The 25,037-nt window shown below is 37.1% G+C and overlaps 1 protein-coding gene across 2 annotated transcripts in view; it reads right to left on the bottom strand.

The window, feature by feature from the left end:
- The window catches only part of LOC123671995, an 82,976-nt gene extending 59,733 nt beyond the window's left edge, over nucleotides 1-23,243 (bottom strand). For both annotated transcript variants that reach the window (XM_045605933.1, XM_045605934.1), the window contains exons 1-3: nucleotides 22,826-23,243; nucleotides 16,726-17,454; nucleotides 12,807-13,116 (exon numbers count right to left, since the gene is read on the bottom strand). In XM_045605933.1, coding sequence (XP_045461889.1) covers nucleotides 12,807-13,116; nucleotides 16,726-17,346 — 931 coding nt within the window. In that variant the 5' untranslated portion in view covers nucleotides 17,347-17,454; nucleotides 22,826-23,243. The remainder of the gene's footprint in view (nucleotides 1-12,806; nucleotides 13,117-16,725; nucleotides 17,455-22,825) is intronic.
- Between the last annotated feature and the right edge of the window lie 1,794 nt (nucleotides 23,244-25,037).

Here is a 25,037-nt window from a genome sequence, read left to right as displayed (position 1 = left end):
TATATATAATGAAGTATGGGGTATATAAAGTACAGTATGAAGTACATTGGTGTCTGTGCGATGCCCAGACGCAGTAGATGGAAGGATGCCCCTTCGAGGGGCTTTCCTCGTCGGCCAAATATCCGACGGTTCGAGTACCCAGCCCCAGGGATTCCACCGGCTCGTAATCAACTTGTAAAACTATAAACTAATTGAACGTGCTAGACGAGGACGATAGGAATGAATGAGATTCGATCTTAGCAGCAGCCGCCGCTCGCTGAGGCTGTGCGCTGCGAGAAGCCGGTCCTCGTCGTCACCGACTGGTTCGTTTCGAAGAAGTTCAAGGGAGTTGGCATTCCTCAGGAGCAGGTCTTTTAATTTTCGACATTTCGGGAATTATTCACATTGTTACGGCTGGCATTTATCGACTCGACCGGATCGTATAAACGGTGCTTAATTAAATTTGCCGTTTTCGGACGATATTTTCGTATATCCGGATGGGACGCGCCTTCATAAACTCGGAGAAAATTAGATCTGTCACGATAAAACGTTTTTTTCGTTTTCGTTTCGAGTGTTTCCACGAAATGTTCGATCGTTCTGTTCGAAAGTGGCTATTTTCATTCAGATATCCTCATCGAAGGACCATGATCTCGGCATTATGAAAATTATAGTAGTGTCTGCTAAATCTTATGAACTAGACACGAGAAACTTTGGAATCCTTCCAAAATTCATCAATTGAACCACATGATGAATGATTTATGATTGATTTCAACGATTTATTGGTCAGGAATTGGATTCATAAGCTTGTTAATTCGAATTTGTTTTCATAGTCTGTAAACTAGCTATACAAAGTAGTTTCCCTTTTTATGATTGTATCGTAGTTATCGAGATATGAATATTTTTAATGGATTACATACTTATAAACTGAAAACATCAACAGGAAATGTGACCAAGAAATAAAACCAATCGTAATATCCTTCAACTATGAAATTACCACGTTGTCGTTCTGTCTATTAATTCCCAAAGTTACAGTTTAATCGAACTAATAATCATGCACGCCACTGGGGTGATATCGCCCGGTTATCTACTGAAATTCAATGTTTACAAAAGAACAACCTCCGTTTGGGATTTGAATACAAGGCGCCGGATCACTCTAAATGATATTTACAATGTAATACAAAATTATCTCGAGTATCCAACATTGAAGTAGGGACCCGTTCAATTTTATATATTTGGTGTGGTAATTCGCTAACGATGAAAATAGAATAGTTAGATCGGTCCATTTTTGGAAAACTTGGCGCGTGTTAGGATGAACTTTGATATCTTCGATATGGTAATCGGTTGGTATTTCAGAAATGTAGGATACGATCAATATTCTTCGTGTCAGTTTAGAGAAGAAGTATGATAAGCGACAAATTCATCTTTCTACAATGAAGAAGAGCTGTCTGGTAGAATATTAACTTGAATTCAACAAAGAATCAAATTCACTAAAAAAATACTACCAATTCAGTATAACCCGATAGCATAACTACCAGCATTATGGATAAAATACAAGCAGCATTAAATCGGGTAAGCGCAAATCCGTTACTTATTTCAAACTTTATCCAACCACATATTTGATTTGGTTCAGAATAATACAGACTAGAATTTGTATGTTTTTGTCAATTCATTTCTTAGCCAAGAAGCAGCAGTAACCACAACAGGCAATAAGGAACAAATTATCAATTTTCCAAAGTTAAAATTGCACAGAGTTCATTATGAACACCATGTACTCAACACTTTGGTTGTTAGCTCAGTTACTCTGACGCCAAACACTAGTTTCAATTCTAACAATGAAAAATGTTCAAACCACTCGAGTCCTGAAACATTTAATTATAAATAGACATAATTTCCAACCCAGGGTAAAAATATGTACCGTGAGAAAAAACAAATACGCAGTTTCGTAACGTATTTACACACATGAGCTATATAAAATACCGGAGATTCTTTACCAACCTTCAAGGAAATAATGACACACAACTTTCAGTTTCTACTATTTGTATTTACTCTAGTTGAAGAATGGGAGAATTATCGTGTCCTTAAATATGAGAACTCACTGTTAAATTACAACCTGCGTGTTTGCGTTACAATAGACAATTTTAGAAACCGCAACCAATTTAATTTCGTTAACGAAAACTACGATTCCCAAAGGTGGAATATTCGGTTTAGAAAAAGTTAATTGTTTTATCCTGGAATTCATTGTTCCGTGGATTATTCATAGATAAAATAACCCTAATAACCATTTTACTGATAGTATTCAATTAGCATAGAAGGGTAGGTAGTTTTCGTCGAACTTTCTCACGATTTTGAGGAGCATAGATAAGACGGTAGACACCTGAATCGGCCATCCAGGAAGCATTAACTCAAAAGATGACATTCACCACTGACCCGGTCTTGCGATTATATAATTTTCCATCCAAATTAACAGCTATCGAAGGGTCATAACTTTTCCCCGAAACCATGGTGTACGTCCTATTGTCACGGCCGACTTATCAATTTGAAATTGAAATTAGAGAGGCCCCGGTCTAATGAATTGATCTAGGAACATCTGAACCGTGGTCGAGCAAGGATTAGCGACCTGTCCAATTAAAAACGAGAAGGTGCCTAGACGAATAAATTAACTTATAAGAGATTCCGAAGGAGAACGCTTATATCACGCAGTTTTATTGCGGCGAAGAAGACGCTTTACGAAAATTTATGCGCGGATCTCAAGGCGGCCAGACAGAGGTTGCGCAACGCGTTTCGCACGTTTCGAAGGCGAAGGTTTGCCTAACGTCCCAATTCTGTACGCATTAAAGACGATCTTGTGACAACACAAAGCGAAAATTACGCATGCAGCCTTGGGACCGGGCAATTTCCAAAATCGCGACACCAGGTAGTGGTGGAAACGTCGACTTCTTGCCTTTACACGTGTAAACGACGGCCTAGGATGAATAGGAATGAGGCCCCCATTTTCGATTGTTTATAAATTCCTAGACGGATGGAGAAACTACGCTATAAAATTTTTATCTATCGTGTCCGGTGAAAATGCGAAAACGCCTAATTTTGATTCACTCGAATACAGGAGGCGACAAGACTGGTGTTTTATCGGCCAACAAAAATATGCGAATGTGCAAAATTATACATATTTGGGGAAATTTTTATAAAATTATTTTATGATGCTATTCAGTATTTTTCTCGATATTGCTAATAAGTATTTAAAATCTTTCGCAATATCCCGCAGCAGGTACCTAATTGTATTTTTTCCGTATCGCTGCGTGGACTGATCGTAATGCCATAAACAACCATCTGGTGCCAATTTGCGCACTCTAAATATCAATCGAGCGGTAGTTTTTCTACCGCTCTTCTTTTTATTATTATGCCTTTTTTACAAACTTGAAAAAATCACATTCTTGAAAAAATTGAATTGTTTGTTTTATCATGCTTACAATCAGAAAAATTAAATCTGCGTTTTTAAATCGAATATTTAAATTGTTTTCTATTGACTTCCATACAATAATATTGTAATATTGATCTTGACTGAAAAACGTCTCTAATATGGTTCAGGCCGAGTCACAAAAATCTTGGACTTAAGATGTCCCAACAAGAAGAAGTCCAGAGGGTTGTTGGGGAAAACGGTTCATCAAAATTACTTTTTTCATACACCGTTGTAAAGAGGCTTCCAAGACCTTTCAAATGAAGTAACACTCAACCACTCAAGTTCAAGTTTTTCAAGGTCAAGTCATATTACTTAATAAAAAAATACTTGACATTGAAAACTACTACCTGATTTGAACTTGAGTTGATTTCAAGTCAAACTCAAGCTACTTGGCTTGAGCTTAATCAATCCCTAATGGGATAAGAAATAAAAGGGGTGGCTCGTCCGAGATGGAACAACCTGTATATTCCCACAATTAAACCATCAAAAAATTGTTTTGTGTTGCTTAGAAAAGACTTGAATGTTTGATAATACAATAAAATTCCCAAAGCTTTATTCATACGAGTCACGATATTTTCACATACCTTTATGTGAACGTTTTTTTCAGTCGGATATCGAAGCGAGCGTTGCCAAAGTTGCGGCATAACAATACAGCCAGACGGGCGAGATAAAGCAGGTCGACTCACAAACGTATCAACCTGTATCTCGTCCAGACGGGGATCCAAGACCGAATCGCTCACACCAATTACTCATACAACGTTCAATTAAAAAACTCCAGACAGACACGCGCTATGTTTCCGGAAGCGCATAGTACACACAAACACACAAAACCCATAGCCTGCCCGCACACGGAGGAAATATAGTCCATTGAGCGAATGAATAATAAAGCCACGATAATAATAACAACACCTCTTGTTATGGTCTTTGAAAACCGTGAAAAAATAATAAGTTCCCTCTTAATGATATGTTGCCGTCGCGCTTCTTGACGATAACCGCCGATCTCGGAACAACGCCTCGTCGGCCTATGGCCGCCTTTATGCACCCGACATGATACCGCGGCACCACGGTCGATAAATCAGGAAATTGGATTATGGCCGCCTTAATTCCGTTTGCAAGAAGTTGTTAATTGGCGCAGACATTGGGAATTCTAACGTCGCTTCTTCTTTCTGTAAAGGAGGATCGCAGTCTCCGCCAATTAGGCCGATCTAGGGGGCGCCTAGAATACACCTGCCCAACTGATGCACCTGATTCCGGCTCGTTTTTTAATTTGCTTCGGTTGTAGCTAATGGGGAAGTCGGATAAAAGTTATCGTAGCCGACAAAACGAATATGGGATTTATATAAAGATTTATTCATCTCTTTTATTCCAGCTTCAAATAAGACCCTTTCAAAATAATGCAATTCAGCATTTCACAATAATAACACCAGCGTTTTTAGTATTCTACCACGAATTTTTTCAAGAAAAAACAACACCACGTGATTTTCCAGTTCAAAAAAGAATTACAGATATTTCTTCTTTCAAATCACCGATTTTTATGTTTTCACATTATTTAATAATAATCTATGATACAATTTTGTTTTTTGACGTTTTTAATTTACAAATGAAAAAAATTAATAATTTTGGTAACTTTTCGTTTTTCGCAAAAGAATTGATGATATGGTACCCCTCCAAAGTACTGATGAAATTCAAAAATATTTGTAAAAAAATTCCGATAAAATATCATTATTACAAAAGAGAAAACCTACATTTTTGAAAATTTATAAAGACTCGTAAAATACTTCCCTTCGACGAAAGTTGGAACTATTGTAATATTCTTAATTTCTACTGATCATTCAATCGTTCTGGCAACACCGCACATTATTTTTGTCCCTCTTCTGGGCAAATTGACAGATCACGAGAATGTCACGTAGTGTTTTTATCCACTCCTAGTAGTAATTTCAGTTTCGCAAAAAAATTACGGTGTTGGTTCTCGAAAAGATTTGTCGGGATTTTTACTATTCGATATAAGTAATACTGTTTTTAACACAAATAATAATGGTCTTTATGCAATATTCCATTCAAAATTTAAAACATAATGAAAAACGCATAACACAGAAAGCACAAACGTTGATTTTCAATAGAATTAATAAAAATAGCACATCATCACATAATAAAAATAATCTAGATTAGGCATCGAGCTATATATCCAACATCGAAACTAATAAGGAAGACTGCAACACGTCCAATACCATCAATCAACGTCAATGCGAAACGTCCATGTGGGCCTTTCCCGCAGAACCGTGCCATATGCGCTTCAACCTCATCCTCCCCAAAATTAGGTAAAAAAAGTCGAAAATGCAACGCCGACAACTATTCCTAGACAATCCCGAACGTCCATCGGCCTATCAAAGTTCGTTCTACCCGACTGCAACCCGTTGTACAACCGATGCACTTTCATTCAAAAACCTCGACGCAACGTTGGCGAAAATAATCGACATGACGTAAACTCAACCGTCGAGATAACAGCGCATCGGAGGTGGCGCCGACGCCTGCTTCGGGTGCATCCGATGCAGATCCGTTTATCGGTGCCTGCAATACAACAAAACCGCCGCTAGTGGCGCGTCCGGTCATTTAAATGAATGCGATGCGAATCGCTTCCTCCGACGCGGCAACCTTGGATCATTATGACAGTGATAGATTTCTAGGCGTAGTACGGCGTTACGTTACTATAATTGCAACACGTTGCACCGCAGACGTGGATGCAGTCTCGACGCATTGCGCGCGCATCGAACAGTGGCGGGAAATGCTGACGCGTCAACCGGGTTCCGTCTGGTGAAAAAGTTAGGTTAGGTTCTGTTTCATTTGGCGGGAGACGCAAATTTGAATTTTTTTGATGAATGAATCAGAACCGCCCCCTACTTATTTAAAATGAATTTTAGAACAGAGACGTTAAATCCTCGATAATACGTGTTTTCCCATGTCGATCATTGGATGATTTCTATATGTCGTTATTTTATTATTTGAAATTGATCTGTGAATAAAACTAAATTGAGCTTCGCTCGTTTTTTAGTACAGGGTCAACCGAGATTTGTGGGGGTGATAGTACATTGAAAAATAAGTATAGTTTCATGAATAAACTTATGGCCAAAATGCATATTAAGGAAGATATATCCTTCCAAAGTTGATAAAATTTTAAAAAAATTTTCCGCATAACTTCTTAACAGTGAATGCCACCAGATTGAAGTTTCGTGCATAAATGTATGTTGTTAAAATACATTTTTTCATTACACTTCTATATTTCTGATATTGTTATAAAGGGTGTTTTTAGTAACAAATCAGAAATGTAGAAGTGTAATAAAAAAATGTATTTCAACAACATACATTTATGCACGAAATTTCAATCTGGTGGCATTCACCGTTTAGAATTTTATCAACTTTGGAAGGATATATCTCCCTTGATATGCATTTTGAGTAATAACTATACTTATTTTTCAATGTACTATCACCCCCATGAAGCTCGGTACACATGTTTGACTCGTTTAGATAATATAGGATGTTAAAAATTATTTTTATAAAATTTCAATTGGCCATAACGAAAAAACCGTCTCTAGTATATAAATCGAATCGAGTATGCACCGATTGTTCATATCGACATTTTTTATTCCATAAGAAATGGGAAAACCAGAGGCCGGATGCATCGTAATGCAAAATTCCCACCTGCCCTCACTAACACGGTTGGAGAAGACCAGCGATAACTTCGAGCCGCGATAGATTCCATGATTACGCCAAATTGAAGTGTCCTTTTTCACCTCCTCCAATTAAAAGTGAACGCGCGTGCGGTCCTCGTGACATTCCGATTTACCTCTCTATGACCCATAAAGGCGGATGAATGCGGTCGTAAAATTTTACGTCTGACCGTTTTTACGACTTATTGTCGCGTTTCTGTCAAGGTTCGGCCGTTTTGCCGGATTGGTCGCCTGGTACCGTTGCGGAGGGAGATCGGCAAAAATAGCGGTCTTCGAGATCGAAAGTAAACACGGGAAATGTTCGCTTTCATCATAGTCAATCGGGTATTTCACGGTCGACACTCTTATGACAGTCGATTGTCTTTGTTTAACTTTGATTCACTCCAATCCAACACGATAAGTTGGATCGGAGGCGACAAAGTCAATTTTGATTTTGCACATATCGTTTTCCGAAGTAGCTCAGTTTAAACCCATCGGTAGCAAGAATGTGCTGATAAGACATCGAAAGTAATCCCGGAAAACGCTAGTCAATCAGGGAACTTCACGAACAAATGTGACACTTACTTATGACTGTTGAATAGTTGAATAAATTGTTGAACTTTGATTCACTCCAATCCAACATGATAGTTGAATCGGAGGCGACAAACTTCATTTTGATTTTGCACATATCGTTTTCCGAACTGGCTATTAGTTTAAACCAACCGGTAGCAAGAATTGTGCTAATTCGAATTAACCCAAATTACAGATTTTTTCAAATTGCGGAGGCGCTCGGGTTCGAACCCATAGCTGAAGCGAAAGACCGCTTGCAATCCAATGCTTCACTCCACCAGGCTACGTAAGCTTACAGACAACTACAAATAAAGCTCCCTATCTAAGATGTTAGTATTTGAACGATGACGCCGCCAGCAAAATTTTTGAAATGAATCATTATATAGACAAATACAATAAACCAAGGAGATAATAAAAGCATTGCTGATAATTGAATTGTCTAGTTTGCAAAGTAAATTAAAAAGTCATTATTTGCAATAGTTGCAGTCGCCGGTCCATAATACCATTTTGGTATAATTCAAGACTACCTGTTCAAATATTCCCTATCGCAATAGCACCCAAACCGCCACCGGCGTATCTAATTACGGCGCCAATGACATAACCCGCGATCATACGCACATAACAGTCGCGTTACTCATCCGAAACATTGCGACAGAAATAACCATTCCTGTTAATCATCTACGGGGTCCCGATTCCGCGAAATTCGGCCGTAGATGCGGCAACGCCGAGATGCAACAGCTGCACTTTGCATCCAGATACCTCTAGATCACGGCTTCACCTCGTGCACTAGGTGAGTGCAGCGCGACGATACCCCTTGCACTGGCCGATTGACGTCCGCGAAAAGGCTAGCAGGCGGTTTCGGGGAATCCTGATAGGCGCCGACCGCTGACTAATCTTCCGGGAATCGACACCAAATGATGCTGATGACGCAATGGGAGTCCCAGAACGGGGAGCGAGAAAATTTATTTATAGAACGGACGGTGATAACGATATGCGGAAATGGTATCAGCAGGCCCTTCTGCGAAAGCGGTTTGAGCCTTCACCGATATTCAATTTAACCAAGGCTTTAAAAAAAAAAATCATCAACTTTCTAGTACAAAATCTCGACTGTTTACGATCAATCTCTCGGCGATGGAAGGAGGGATTAACTTTGTGATAAAACAAACCTACTTCCCTAATCTTAAATTGAATCCTGAGCTGTTCGAAAGATTTCCGTAAATCGCAGACTATTATTATTATAGTACGTCAATCATCAATCATTACACAACCGATTAAGATTAAGTTATTATTTGCCGACTCATCGTGAGAATAAAGCTAAAACAATATGCAATTTTATTGTAAAATTTCGATTAGGGCTCGTTAAGAAGAGTCCGACGAATCTGTTTAAATGGAAACAGATCTTAAAAATCATGTTGAAAGCTTTTGAAATGCCAGGTCAGATCCGCCGATAGATCGTAATTCGAAATTCGCGCCGAATCTGTTTAAATGGAAACAGATCCTTAAAATTATGTTGAAAGCTTCTGAAACCATAATACAAATCAGCGTAATTTTCAATTCCATAAGAAATGCCAGGTCCGATCCGCCGATAGATCGTAATTCGCGCCGAATCTCACCAATACTCTTTCGCTTCACGCAAATTTGGCCGATACTGTAATAACGTAGGAACGATGCATTCGTTTCGCCCCCATTATCACTAGAATAATCGATTATCCGATATAATAATGATTATCTACTTTCCGCGTATTATCACCAGGGGGAAATAGATATCGGCGTCTGCCAAAAGCGTAAAATCTGCATTTCGAGGCCGTTTCTACGTCCGCCGTCTCATATTCTTAACATTATGCATACAAGCCGTAGGCACGGTTTTATCTAGCCGCCAAGGTGCGCGGTAATTCTTGAGCAAATTCATGATTTTACGATTAACCTTGCTGCAAGAACGGCTCTTTCGCCGCCGATACGCGAAGTTACATAATAGGCATAATGGAAATACCGGACTCTTTAAATATTCGTTTATTCATGTTGGAAATGAATCAATAGGAGGGAACACCGGTAATTGTCTTCGCACGGAGATGACGATTACGTGGATAAATAAACTGAGGATAGTCCATGGTTATAATACCTAGAAATACTCGTTTCTTGCAGTAATATACGCGTGTCCAGTTTAAAGTAAAAATGCGCGAAATAAAAACATATGACGTAATTTTGAAGAATTATAACAATCAGAAAAATTATGAAATACTGAACCGCATTCACTTCCGAATGTTATGTGGGTACTCAGATAACAAATTTTCGCCGATATTTGTACAGCGCCGATAAAATATCTCCGCGTTATCGCCATGACAGATACAAATTCAATGACAAACCTCACGGCCTTCTATAATCTGAAAAGAAGCCAAAATGCGCACAAAGTTAATCGTTACATAACGCCGTAAAATCGGACGATATTTCGAAAAAAACCTTGGGATTAGGACGAGGATGAGTGCGAAATAAATAAAAATTGATAAGTTTGTTGAAAAATTAAAGTCGCAGCGATAAGGCAAATCTGAATCCATCCTTGTAAACAGAACAGCGTTTTTAAAAATCTGGTCGAAATCCAATATGCTCGAAGGGAGATATTTTTGAAAGTGGCGCCGTTGCCGTTTGGTCATTAATTACAATCTGAAAGGGAAATACACTTGTCAGTCCGAATGGCAGCTTTGTTAAACGAGGCGTTCAGTCTTCTAGGGACACGGTCCGTATAATCTCGTCCTTTTCCCTACGATAAAAATATCTAGGAGGATATTATCTAGAGGACGTTTCCAACTGCGCGTGAATCAATAAAAGGTATGTTTGTTGCATTCGGTACTTTTCCGCCTATAAAAATAAACAATCGCTAAACTCGGCCTTTCTCAGCGAGTTTCGTCGATTTAGAACGTTACTATTTACGCTTTAATTTATAACCAGAATAACAAAAGAGCGTTAATTTATTTTCAACGTACCTATTCACACCACCGAGAACGTAGTGGATAAATCATTCAAAGCCGCCAATTAATTAGGATCAGTTGTGATCGAATTCTAATGAAGCAATAACACGTCGTTACAGGCAATAGGAATTAATAGAATTTAATTTAATTTAAATCATTTTCAATATTCTACTGAACTGGTTCTAATGTTTCCCATGAAATCTTGTCGCCCATGGGTCGTAATGAGATTCGAAGTGATTAATAATGATCGGTTTTTGCGTACGTATATCTAATACAAGTAATGAATGATTCAGTTTTCTGTGGAAGTTTGATATAACGAGAATTTCTGAAAAAATGGGATTTGTGATTGTGCTTAAAGCAACATGGTAAAATGGAAAAGACAGATTCTTGATTCTTTTCTATACCCTATAGAAACTCAAAAAGTGAACAAAAATTGGTTTCCCATTGGAAACACAATTTTGGGACTCGACCAAGAAAAATTGCTTTAAAATATTTCAATTACGCAATTATGTTGCTTAATAACAACAAAATATATGGAGCATCGCGCCACAGTTGCAGTATAATGCGTTCCAAGACACTTCCTGCAACATTCAAGTGTTGGAAATTGAACCATCCACAAGGCCCACAAGGAGATCATGGTGATGAGACGCGACGTAGTAAAATATGAGCTAGAAGGCTACGGAAAACCTGAATGACTTCTACGTCGATAAACAATGTTACCCGACATCTAGCCACGAACGTAACGCATTTTTTCATGTAACACACTCCCAACGATTAAATGGTGAATGGATATACCCACGATAATAATAATGACTTTCGACCATAAATTATGGCCGATAGTTGGACGCTCAAGAGTACTTTGTAAGAGGCGATTCATTACATCCTAGACGTAATCAATAAAGAGACGGGTCATTCTGGAGAAATTACCATTATCGGCACCCATATCGGCTCAAAGTAAACCTGCCGATAGGTCGGTCGGTGGGAACCTTTTCCTACGCCAGAGAGAGAAACGGAACTCGATAATGGCGATAGATAAGCGGATCTCCTAAGAGTTAACGATGTCAAATGTGAGAACAGATAGAACGTTCACGATAGGAAGCTGACAAGTTTTGAATCTGTCACATACCGGATTATCTAGATGAGATAAGGCCTTCTTATCGAAAACGGTCTCATCCGAGGGAATACGTCAAGAGAGGTTTTTCGACAAAGATATCTTCGATATGGCATCCTATCGGTATCATGAAAACCGCAAACCAAAACTGGAATTTTCGTAGAATACTGGAGAGTCCAGCGAAGGATGGATATCATGAATGCCACTCCCACAACTTCCGAAAGTTCGTATAAAAGTTTCCTAGAAGCTCATTTATCAATTATCAAGAATAGGCCCTTGAAGAACACCATCCTCAAATTTAAAATTGTGAAAATTACCAAATTGAAAGTTATTGAAAGTTTTGAGAACTCATATTTGCCCTTGTTTCATCTGGATCCTACAAATAGCTAACATTTATTGGACACCCTGTATATCCGGCGTTAAGGAACGGGTTCAACTCAAGGTTTCCTCGAGTGAATTCCGGATAATGGGGCGCTTCAAATAGAATGGATATTCTGAAAATGCATACATATTTGTGCGACAATTCCAATCATAACATCAACAAGTGTTCTCGCTGGAACTCATTTCCATATGCGGATTTCAAACCGGGAAAATTCTTTACGATATTGGAAATTCCACCTTATCAAAGCGAACCTTCCAATACTATCAGCGAAATTTTTCAACTTCCATAAAGTCACGAGACGATGTCTTATCTGAGGTTATTGCAACTGAAAATTTAAAGGGAACGATAAAATTTAAAATGTTTATAGTGGCAACACTGTGTGTCATTTGTTGACATTTCGTAAGAAATGTCAATAATGCACAGTATTGACATTATAACCATTTTTAATCGTATCATTGGTATTTACAGAAGTTTTTACTTTTTATAAACGAAATCAAGATAATGTTATTCAAATTTTCTCAGATTCACGACTTTCTGTTTCAAAAATATCTTTATTGTGACTTGATTATGTAAATTCCAGACTGACTATGCTTGAAAATTGTTTACGCTCAAAATGAAAATAAAAACTAAAGAAACTTACCTGAATCTGAAGGAGTGTCAATGCCAAGATCCGACATGATCATAGACGCATTTTTGTCTTTATGGTAACTGTGATCGTTTTCTCTAGCACGCAAGTTACATCTTATCGAGGTGACATTCGGCATGGCCGTACTTGGGCCAGCACGGTTTGATTTATCGTCTTCAGACGACGATTCTTCGGAGGAAGAGGATTCTTCGGAATCCTCTTCTTCTTCTTCTTCTTCTAACGTTTCGAGTTTTGAGCCGAAATAGTCGCGAAGGTCTTGGTCTGCTTCGTCGATGTCGGAAGCTGCTCCAGCGAATCTGGCAACCTATAAGGGATAAGGCAATCAGTGAATTACAGAAACATAATATTTCAATCTGAAAAATATGTAAGGTCTTGCAAATGGTCTTTGAAAATTTGGATATTGTTCGAGAACCTAATTGTAGGTGGGAGCCACCGATATAAAATCTTTTAGTTTGAGACATTGTCCCTGATCATCCTTTGGTTATATCATATGAAGAATGGTTAACCATACACTAGAAAAGGCATTGCTGTTCCCACTACGAGCACACCATTTCCACTCTAAGATGTGGTAAACAGCCGGCTTATTTGTGTGGGGTATGAAAAAAAAATGGATAACCTATAGTCTGTTCATCTTAGTAGTGCAATGACGTCATAAAACTATTCACAGCATAGTTGCCATAGTTGTGGATTTTGTCCTGCTTTAGAATAAATGAATGATACTTGGCGTGACATCAGTCCATATTTAAAGTGAATAGACTATATTACAATAATTATAATAGTATGATATGTACCCAGCCAAAACCATTATGACTATTGAAGAAGTCATAACATGGAAAAACTTGATATTATTGCTATTCCCACTAAAGCCCACCGTTTTCACATTGATTTGTTAAATGTACCAGCTTTTGTGGGATAATACGTCTTCATCTAATATTTATAATGTGATGAGTATGAAAATAAGTAGAACTTTTTTTTTCCAATTAAATTTTCGATTTTTTTTTTAGTTTTTTCGAGTAAGGCTCCGTTTGGTCGATAAATGGATGTCCCTAATCGTCCTTTGGTTATATCATATGAAGAATGGTTAACCATACACTAGAAAAGGCATTGCTGTTCCCACTACGAGCACACCATTTCCACTCTAAGATGCGGTAAACAGCCGGCTTATTTGTGTGGGGTATAAAAAGATGGATAATCTATAGTCTGTTCATCTAGGTAGTGCACTGATGTCATAAAACTTTTCCCAGGATATGCCTGCCGATTTTGTTCTTGCTTTAGCATAAAATGAACGACATATCGTCAACATTGGAAAATATTGGAAAATCTCACTGGGCGTGACGTCAGTTCATACTTAGAGTGAATAGACTATATCACAATAATTATGATAGTATGATATGTCTCCAGCGTCTTATTGATGACCATTGAAGCGGTCATAACTCGGAAAGCCTGAAATTGCTATTCCCACTAAAGCCCACCGTCTTCACATTGATATGTTAGATGTACCAGCTTTTGTGGGAAAATAGGTCTTCACCTAATATGTATAATGCGATGAGTATGAATAATAAGTCGAATTTTTCATTCATCCAATTAAATATTCAATTTTTTTAAGACTCCGTTTGGTCGATAAACTAATGTCCCTAATCGTCCTTTGGTTATATCATATGAAGAATGGTTAACCATACACTAGAAAAGGCTTTGCTGTTCCCACTACGAGCACACCATTTCCACTCTAAGATGCGGTAAACAGCCGGCTTATTTGTGTGGGGTATGAAAAAATGGATAATTTATAGTCTGCTCATCTAAATCGTACAATGACGTCATAAAACTTTTCTAAGCTTAGTTGCCATAGTTATGGATTTTGTCCTGCTTCAGCATAAAATGAATGACATATCGACAACATTGGAAATTGATGGAAAATCTCACTGGGCATGACGTCAGTACATACTTAGAGTGAATAGACTATATCACAATAATTATAGGAGTATGATATGTATCAAGCCGCTCATTTATGACTATTGAAGTTGTCATAACACCATCAAGCTTGAAATTTACTATTCCCACTAAAGCGCACCGTCTTCACATTGATATGTTAGATGTACCAGCTTTTGTGGGAAAATATGACTTCACTTAATACGTATTATGGATTTTGAAAAGATGAATTATTTGCAAGATCACTCAACTTAAAACAAAACGAACATAATTACCGTTACATTAAATCAAAACCCCCGTTTGGATCGGTGATAATGTGGCAACACTGTCGAATACTCGAAATTAGTTTTCAACATTCAACGAATCAAACGCCGATGTCCAATGACGTAACATCTTTCCGCTGATCGTTTCAATTTAAATTTTCTAACGGGGTGCATCGATGTTATCAATAGACTTCCATTCTATATGACCGTTATAAAAAAAGCTAAAGCTCCCATAGCATTCAATAATCGTAACAATATTGATTTCGGCTGCTGAGAACCACCTGTTGAGGTTCCCTTCAAAAATGACACAAACGCAATTTGTTGCTTGTTTTTCCAATAGGCAATAGGAACTTTTACGACCTCTTGAAATGGTCCCTTATTGTCCCCTTGGCAAGATAAGCCGGTAACATATGTGGTAGGTACTCTGACATTGAGGTGGGCCTTGTGTGCATTGAAATCCCCGGGAAGTCATTATAATCGTATAAAATTCGGGATGGATATATTCAAAACCTTTTCAACCACAAGTCACCCGAATTTATGTGACAAGGAACGCAAGGCTAGGATTAGATATTGAACTTGTGGCACAAGAAAACACATAAGGGGCTAGGCGTCGGTGCCAATAAAAACACCGAAAGGGGGTCTCTTCTTCTTCTTCCCAAGCAGTCTTCTTCGTTGAAATTCGACAAAACAAATTCGGAGCATGATAATGATCAACCAGATTTAATGGAAGCTCTGCTTTTATCTAAATTCCCATTCATGCGTTGTCCAAAATAGACTTGAATGAATAGAGAGCGATAACGCAGATAAAACCGTAAGTATGTCAAAACAAAAGAAAGGATTCGATTATTGAATTAGATGTGGAAATATTTGTTTCTCCGCTGAATTTGAATGAATAGTAAAATATTCCGATGAATAATGTAGTAGCAGAAAATGTTATCACGATTTATCAACATCGACTGGACATTCGTTTGACATTTACGTCCAATCAAGGAAATCTAGAAATTTGTTGAAAGTCAGCTTATCACCGAAAATCGATTATTCCAAGGGAATCTAGATAATTCACGAGAGTGAAATGTTACATAAAAACATCGAATCTATTTCGAAAAAAAAAAAATATAAACATAGCTATCTGCGAGTTTCACAAAACTTTAATTATGGTGATTATTACGAACTAATTATTTCTGTGTATACCAATTATTACAGATTAAATTGAGTTGAAAATGATCATAGAGCATCGTTCGAAAAGAGAAGCAAAAATTCACCATTTCATTATCCACAATAAATAAACCCTTATAGTCGAAAGCTTTCAACATTAAATATATTACTTTGCGAAATTGTACCAAATCGTCCTTTGATTGGTCCATATAAATGATGGTCAATCATACACTAGAAAAGGCATTGCTGTTCCCACTACGAGCACACCATTTCCACTCTAAGATGCGGTAAATGGCCGGCTTATTTGTGTGGGGTAGTTTTAAGGGTTCAACGAACATATCCGACCATATCTGCCTAATTGAGTTCGGGACATAAAAATTTAATCATAGAGTTTTCCATTCCAACTAATGTTTATTAAGATTATACCAATAAGAGTGCAAGATTCGAATCGTTATTTTGAGTTCCTGATATAGATATAAATATATTACAGCAAACTGTAATATCAAGCCATCGAATCTTCCAATCTTGTTGACGTATCTGTCGATGGAAACCATAGAAATATATGTTACCTTCTTTTTATTCTGTTCCTGATCGTCATCTGACATTGGCGGCGTCTGTGGAGTAATCAAGTTGATGACTGGGATTCCAGCATTTCTCAGGTTCGGCTTCAGAAGACTCTGTTGAGCAGCAGCTTGTGCCAGGACCTGAGGTGGAATTTGAACAGGCACAGGTGGGGGAAGGACATAACCGGCCCATAGCATTTGTACCGCCTTGTCGCAGTCATCTTTGTGTTCGACGCTGCCACAATGGCCTGCCCACATGCAGTCGTGGCTCTTGATGAAGACATTTCTCGGGTTTGAGATCGGCGCACCACACCAATGTGGAGGAAGTGTGCATCCGAACAAACTATCGTAAGTCTCTTCGACTTCTAATTCTGCAGCAATGTCGTCGAAAAAGGTCTGTGAGAACTTGCCGCCGTCAGCCGCCATCAAATTGTTGTATATTTCGTCTCCCAAGGAGTCAGAGGCGATCCAATCCGATGATGAGTCCTCAACGCGGTCCATCATCGAATTGGTTATATCTCGGTCGATCACGTCTTTCATGTCCACCTCTTGTACTGTTGTACTCTTGGTCTCTACTAGACCGTTAGCGTCTTTTAAGAGGTCGTCGTACTTAAACGGTAATTGCATGTCTATTTTTTTATTATCTACTATTCTAGAAAAAATCTTCAAACTAATCGCTAATTATCACAGGTGGGCCCTGGCTTCTCGCTTCCGCCCAATGGAACGGCAGCTGCCCTGAAAAAAATTGAGAAAGTTCATATCAGTACGGCGAAAAAAAGGGCAACTTTTGATATAGAAACACAAGAATTAGGAGTTGACATTGAATGAACACGAATATTTCTATCGATAAAGCACTCCTACAATTTGTGAACATATTATCTTTAACGATTCGCATTCTACTCTAAATTGGAAGTAGGGTAAGGTGAGTAAGTGAGTAAGTTTCAAAATCGAAAGAATTCTAAAAATATTGATAGAATTTTCTCGAATAGATAACGTCTCCATCCAAAACTATTTCAAAACAAAAATTTCGAGATATAATACCAAGTACAAATTAAGACCGGCATATTTTAACCATCTTATGAAGACGCCTTTGGCCTGTAGCAACCGGTAAACAAGACCTACCGCCTTGGCTAACAAATGCCGTAACTAATCCAGAAAGCTAGATCGTGCAGAATGTACATTAATAATGGATTGAAACGACCTTATCCATTTTTTTAATCGCATCTGAATAAAGAATCTGGGATCGCATAAATCTGGTTCAGATTCATCTCCGAAAATTCTACAGGTGATACCTTGCTGTCAGCTTCCGCTTTGTGAGAGCAGCTGCTCCGTAGCAACATTAAGGTAGGTCTGCAGCTGGCGCTTTCTTAAAATCCTCATTGTTCGAAGAGAATAGGGATTCTCGATGTATTTGTGCCTGATTGTAGTTCGTCGGCACGCACCAAGAACGCCCTGAACATCTTTCGATCGTCTTATGTCATCGAAGGTCATTAAAAGACGCACCCTTGGGTGCACAAGGTGTTTTTGTTACGGAGCAGGTCATAACAGATGCCTGTCCAGTTTTATAGTGTTTTTACGTGTAGATCGAGCGGGTTTGGTTAACCCTTAAAGAAATTCAGGTCGACACTCTGATTAAGATGTTAATCTCGGCATCAATCTGCAGGTGCTACTCTAAGGGCCCTGATTATGGTACAGTTAAATGATAAATCTGGGATTTTTTGATCTGGCAAAGGTGCATAGAACAGAAATACACCAGAAGAAATGCTTGAAGGTCAAAGAGGACAAATATTCCACAGAAATTGATGTGGTAAGTCACAAACTACATAAACAATGCGATCAATTTGACATAAATTAGATTACTAGACGAGTTGGACAAGCGAGAACTGCAATCTTACAAATGAGTTTTTAATAACAATAAACAGGATGCATTTTTAGGTTGAAGTATGAATGGTGTATAAAAACGGAGAACGGATGTTCAAAAATAGATTCGAATTCATTCAGGTGTAAAAATTGAAGGATGAACCTCGCTTAATGTTTTGACATCGGGATACTTCCGAAGTGCATGACAGGAGTCCCTGCACTTTATTCGCGTATTCAGGTAATGCGGTTAATGAATAATAATTGGAAAAAACAGCACGTGTCAGTTTGATAACTGTTATTACAGGCGCTTTGAGCAACATCGAAGATTATGTACATAATTTTATTGACAATGGAAGTGCACTGAGTCTAAGATCATGTTCGTTGCTGAAATGGAGTTTTTATTAACATCGTTAAATTCCCAAGAATTTTTCGAATCACATTAATTAATGACTTATGACAATAATCCATAATTCTACCTATTGTATAGTATCACATTTGATTCGAATGTACCTTGAGGAAAATAAATCTATGGTTAGTCGACTGAAGTTGCCTGCTGACCAGAGTAATAAACATAGATAGAGGGAGCATATGTCATTTTTAGTAAGCAAATTTGGTCCCCAACATGAACTGTCAAATTTGACATGAAGCGCGCGGAAATTAAAACATAACAGTGATACGATATTTCGCGAGTTTCTCCACAAAGAACGCACTTCGTATGTCCCATAGTGGATCAACGTTTCATATCAACTCAAAATATATTGAGATGAATACCTAAATATATCAAAAATTTAGAAAACAAACTTCAAGCGCGCCAAACGACGTGAAACAACCGATGACACTAGGAGAGCAAAAGTTGCCAAACCTAGGATTTCAGCAGGTAGATACAGAAAATAATAAATATTCTGCTCATTATAAATTTGACAATTAGGAAAAATATCGGATTCCAAATATTCAAATTTGCATATTTAATCGGGAATCACTAAAATAAATATATTGCATTCAATATAATATACATTCATAACGATATAGTAAAATTGTGGATTTGAAAATATATAATAATAATCCTACAACGTAATCTAACCATGTTGGGGACATGTGAAAATTGCGTATACTCCCTTTATCTATGTTTATTACTCTATGTGGAAAATAAATCTATGGTTAGTCGACTGAAGTTGCCTGTCTCGATACGAAGCGATAAATCATAGAGTATTAAGTCACAGATTTTTTCATCCCGTCTGTCAAAGTGTGACAAAAGAGCTTATTCAATGTTTTCCAATTGGAATCCCGTAAAATCCCTTCCTTCCCTTGAAAGTACAATAACCCATGATCGATGGAGAACATCTCCATCACCTCAACATCCGGTTTCAAGCGGTGCATAAGTGTGCGGCACTAGTGCCAAATCAGGGTATACCTGATCTAAGAGTAGGCGGTTGCGCTCGAATTCTGGAACGCTTCTCACGATCCTCTCTCTACTTCATAACTCCAGAACCGGTTTGCCGGACGTTTTTCATTCATCGTACCTGCGCGAAATCTGTTCCGAGAATATTGCCGGCCAACTTTGCATACCTGAGGAGCTTTGATTGACTCCGAAAGGTCCCGATATCGTATGAAACGGCAAGTCAGACGATACATTCTAAGGAATTCGTTTCGCCGAATCATAGAGGATAACAGTTATAAGAAATCCGAATCAATCTCTATGCTAAGTACTGTATAAGAAAATCGTCGGTTCTGAGAAACGATGTCTCGGAAAATCTGCAGCAAATGAAGTGTATATAGTTTTCTAATGAATAAAACTCACGAACTGGTTTAGAAATATCCCCTGTTAAGTTTTAAAATACAGGTTAACTGGAGGTACTAACGAAAATGACAGATTTCCTGGACAAAAAAAAAGTCCTATAAACATGGACCCGCAAGCGCAATATTTTCAAGATACAAGTAGAAAAAGTTGAATTTTTGGTTTCAAATATTTTCTCACAGCACCTTTTCTTTACGAGATATTCAACTTAAATTAGGCACAGATAGCTTGAGAGCTTTTGGTGGATCACTGGTAGTTTAGAAACATTTAAGAAGTAACTGTGGTCCAACAGTGAACTTTCTGATTTTTTGTAGTTTTGTCGTATCTTCTACCGATTCCGAAAAATTCAAACAATTCTCTAATAATCCCCAGGAAAATCCTAATTATTATAAATATCCAGTTAGTAAACAGTGATGAATAAATTAATCACAAAGTTTAGTACTTATTCATCCTATCTGTGGCGAAGATAATTAAAAAATCGATAAATTGGTATAATCATCAAAAAAAAAAGTAAGACTACAAGAAACACCCGGTACCTCAAAAACAAATCGTTTGCGGCCCATATTTATAAGACTTTTTTTCTTAAAATTAACCAAAGAATCTCTCATTTTATTTTGAACCCCAATTTAGGAACACCTGTATAGTTCATTCAGGAAATTAACTTGGTAATTTCATTTCTATGATAAAATCGCAGAAATTTGAGTGATATTTTGAAACCAGAAAACTGCAGTTGGACTTTCAAGACCTATTTCGATGTCAATTATTACTGAATGAACTATGCTAGAAGTACTATCACAGGCTATTCACATCTAACAAGACGGTATGTTGGCTGAATTCTTGAAAAGTTAGAGACCAGAAGAAGATGAAAGACGTATAGGTCAGTGGAACAAGCTCTCATTCTCGATATTCGAACCTTTAATTACTGCCCACTTGCCTGATTCGTATTTTGCCATCAAATTAAAACAAAAGCAAAAAATTGTCCGAACAACATTGTCATATTGCATAATAATTGGAAAATACCTTGAATTCCTGTGTGCGCATTCACCATTTAGTATTTCAAGGTCAGATTTCAACAACGCTACCTCAATACATTATACAATACTTAAGTATATCCCGTCCTAGATCTTTAGACAACATAAATAGATTTAAATAATTATCAACTATCTCCCCATTTTTTCCTAAATGTTCTGGATAATCTATTCGGTATAAAAATAAACAAAACATTCCGGAGGTCAAATATTTCTCATCTTTTTCAGGTCAGACTTGAAGAAAATTAATATAATTCATCCTATAATATCCTGATGGTATTCATCGAAATTGGAAAAAAAATTGCATAAATTTTCAATAAATCATTCTGAGGACAATTAATTTTTTACAATACGTTTCAAACAATTCAATCGAATGAATTCGATGAAATAATATCGGAAACATCCAATCCAAAAACACCAATTCATCCAGTAACAGAGATCTACAGTAATCCCCTTTTTCCATTAGAGAAACTGATGTTAACGATGACATTATTTCGGGAGGCAATTGGAGTGAGTAACTCCCCCAACAAATTGAATTGTCCAATAAACTGATACAACGCTGGCGCTTAATGTACATATTGCACAATGATAGCGGCGCTCAAAAGAAAAAAGATTCTCCTTTTAAACTCATGACATTTACCGCAATCGAAATGTAATGACTATCATTATATCAAGTCATTGTCTTATTTATAGAACTATCCTTGAATCGAAGAAATAGTTATATTTTTATCTAGTTTTCTTGATTCAATGAAAATTCTAAAATTTCCTCAACGTCGCATAAGCGCGTAAATTCAGAAATTAATTCCGAAGTACAAAACCTTTTATCAGGCAAATGAGTACTATTAATACGCTCAATGATTATATTGAAATTTTGTTTTACGAAGGCGAAATCGGACGTAATTATCGCTAAGATTAAAAGTTTCCATTCATAATTGTTAAAATTTCATGCAGTTGTATAATTGGCAAATCGATGTATCCAATATCTGGCTAAATACGGTTAAATAACTAACATGGGTAAATGACATTTTACTTGTGGCTTGCATTACTTTCACAGAGTAGGCGCTGGTACCGGTTCAATTACTATTCTGTTACACGTCGCAGGTATCGGTATTTCAAATATGCGCCAATACAGCGAGGAATTCCAAGAACAGTGCACTTTGAGGAATGTTGATTGACCACACACCAAACACTTCAATTAATTCATCTAGATACGTAATCAACTTTTCGTAACATATGGGAAAATTGAAAAATTACAACCTTACTTTCAAGAAAAAAAATTGAACTCCATATGTAGAAAATGTTTTCAACGGTAAACTAAAAAGTGACAACATGAGATATAAACAGTTTCATGTTTTCCTGGTCAGATTTAAACTAACGCTAAAACTATGCTATGCGAAAAGTTGATGACAACTTGGAAGCTCACCTTAAAAGTTGAGGTATATCAAGTTAAAGCACTGAGTTCTCTGCAGATTTTACTCCTAGTAGTTCGTAGTTTTTTTTCTGACACACGGAGTATGTAGCACAAAACAAATTATCGAAGTTGAGAGGACGATATTGTTAACAAAACCACACTCCTTTACTTTGACAACCAACTTTGTATACATGCTTAGTATTAGATAAAAAGGTCCTTTCGACTCGGAGGTCTAGCAGCTGAAGAGTAAACTAGTGTTGATCCTATCACCGGCAAACCGAAAAATTAAACAACCGTGTTTATTGAAACTGATGACACGGAGTTGACCGGAAAGCGCAACTACTAAACGCCGAATGCCGAGCCGAACTGACAACTACAGTTGTTAAATCGAGAGATACAGCCACCTTTGGTAGGAGCCGAGCTCTATAGTAAGAAATGCCGGCCGGCAGAGTTCGGAATCATGGGCGGGAAGCGTTCGGCTTTCTTCGGCACGGCTTTCGTAATCAAAGTCGTGCGTAAGGGCCCCCTCCCAATTAATGATTCTTCCAAATTTCATTGATATAAAAAGGTTCCACTGAAATTATCAACGGGATTAGGTTGTACAAATATCAAATTATCTCTTGGTGTCTTAATTCAAAGTTGTCGTGCCGTACTTTCAACGATAATAGAGTTTGAAATGTGGAACTACTTGACAGCGCGAAAGGACGCGGCGTAGCAACCAATCACGAGACCTGTATTTGACACCGGCTGCGTCTGAATATCCGCAATGGAATGTACGAAATTTCCGTAGACCAACGCCGCATTTTGAATAGGCGGAGGCTTCGAACTTTTCCAGGAACTTGCGGGAAAATGCAAATGCATTCTTTTCAAATGAAAATAATATGGCAATGAACGGAATTTGTTGAACAGGAATAAATATAATTAATAGCGAACGACGTCAATGTATTTATGAGACATGGTTCGACATTCGACGCGTCAGATTTAAATGTCGCAGAAAAATCGGTTAGATAATTTCAAATTCGAAAGCTTTTCTGGACTAACAGTAAAATTTTAAATATTTTTCTCATATTACTGACTTAATTTTTTTCTCACAAAACTTACATTTTTTTATAATGGATTTTCACGATTTCACGCGTAAAATTAAAAGGATTTTTGAAACTGAGATTTTTCAAATGAAAAAAATATTTTTATATTATGAAAGAATGTGAAGAATGTTTCTTTTTCAAGCGATAACATGATCTTTTCTTAATGTTGCTATTAATTGATTTTTTCGATAATGTTCCCAACAATTAAGACAAGGCAACAGAATTTTTGGGACATTTAAATCTGACGCGTTGAATGTCAAAACATTCAAATGTCACAAAAAAATCAGTAGGTTAATTTCGAATTGATAGAATATTTTAGACTAATAGTAGAATTGAAACTATTTTTCTCAATTAAGTACTGCCTTTCCACAAATTTTTTAATTGATTTTCACGATTTCAAGCGTAAAAATAAGTTCATAAACACGACAGATGGTTCTGACAGATTTTTATAGACTGAATTATTCTAGATAAGGTCAAATGAAATGAATTATTGTCATATTATGAAAGTGATTAAAAATCATTTTTTCGTTTACTCATCCCAAAATGTGAATCAAGTGTTTTTTTTTCAAGCTAAAACAAGACACTTCCTTAATGATGTTATTTCTAAGAATTATTTTGCCCCATTGAATCTTTCAATAATGTTCACAACATGTATGCCTAAGACATGGCTTGACATTCAATGAGTCAGATTTGAATGTCTGCAAAAAATCGGTTAGTTTTTTCAAAATCCAAAACTATTCTCGAATAACAGTAAAAGTGAAACTATTCTTCTCTTTTTTTATATTACTGACATTTTCACATAATATTATGCTTCTATAATATCTTTTCTCGATATTACACATAAAAATTCTGACCTAATTCAAAGACACTAGGTACTATTCCAAGTAAGATCAATTAAAAAAAAATTTTCATATCATAAAAGTGATTCAAAGTGATTCATTCTTTTCAAAATTTGAATTTAAGCGTTCTTTTTCAAGGGATAACAAGAGCCTATATTGAAGTAATTATTAAGAATTATATGCCCCATTGAATCTTTTAATAACGTTCACAGCATGTATAGTTAAGACAAGATTCAGCATTCAATGCATCAAATTTAAAAATTGGTTAGTTAATTGCAAATTCCAAAGCTATTTTGGACT

This window comes from Harmonia axyridis, chromosome 2, assembly GCF_914767665.1.
Source record: "Harmonia axyridis chromosome 2, icHarAxyr1.1, whole genome shotgun sequence".
Lineage (NCBI taxonomy): Eukaryota > Metazoa > Arthropoda > Insecta > Coleoptera > Coccinellidae > Harmonia > Harmonia axyridis.
This window is presented reverse-complemented; position numbering and strand designations above follow the sequence as displayed.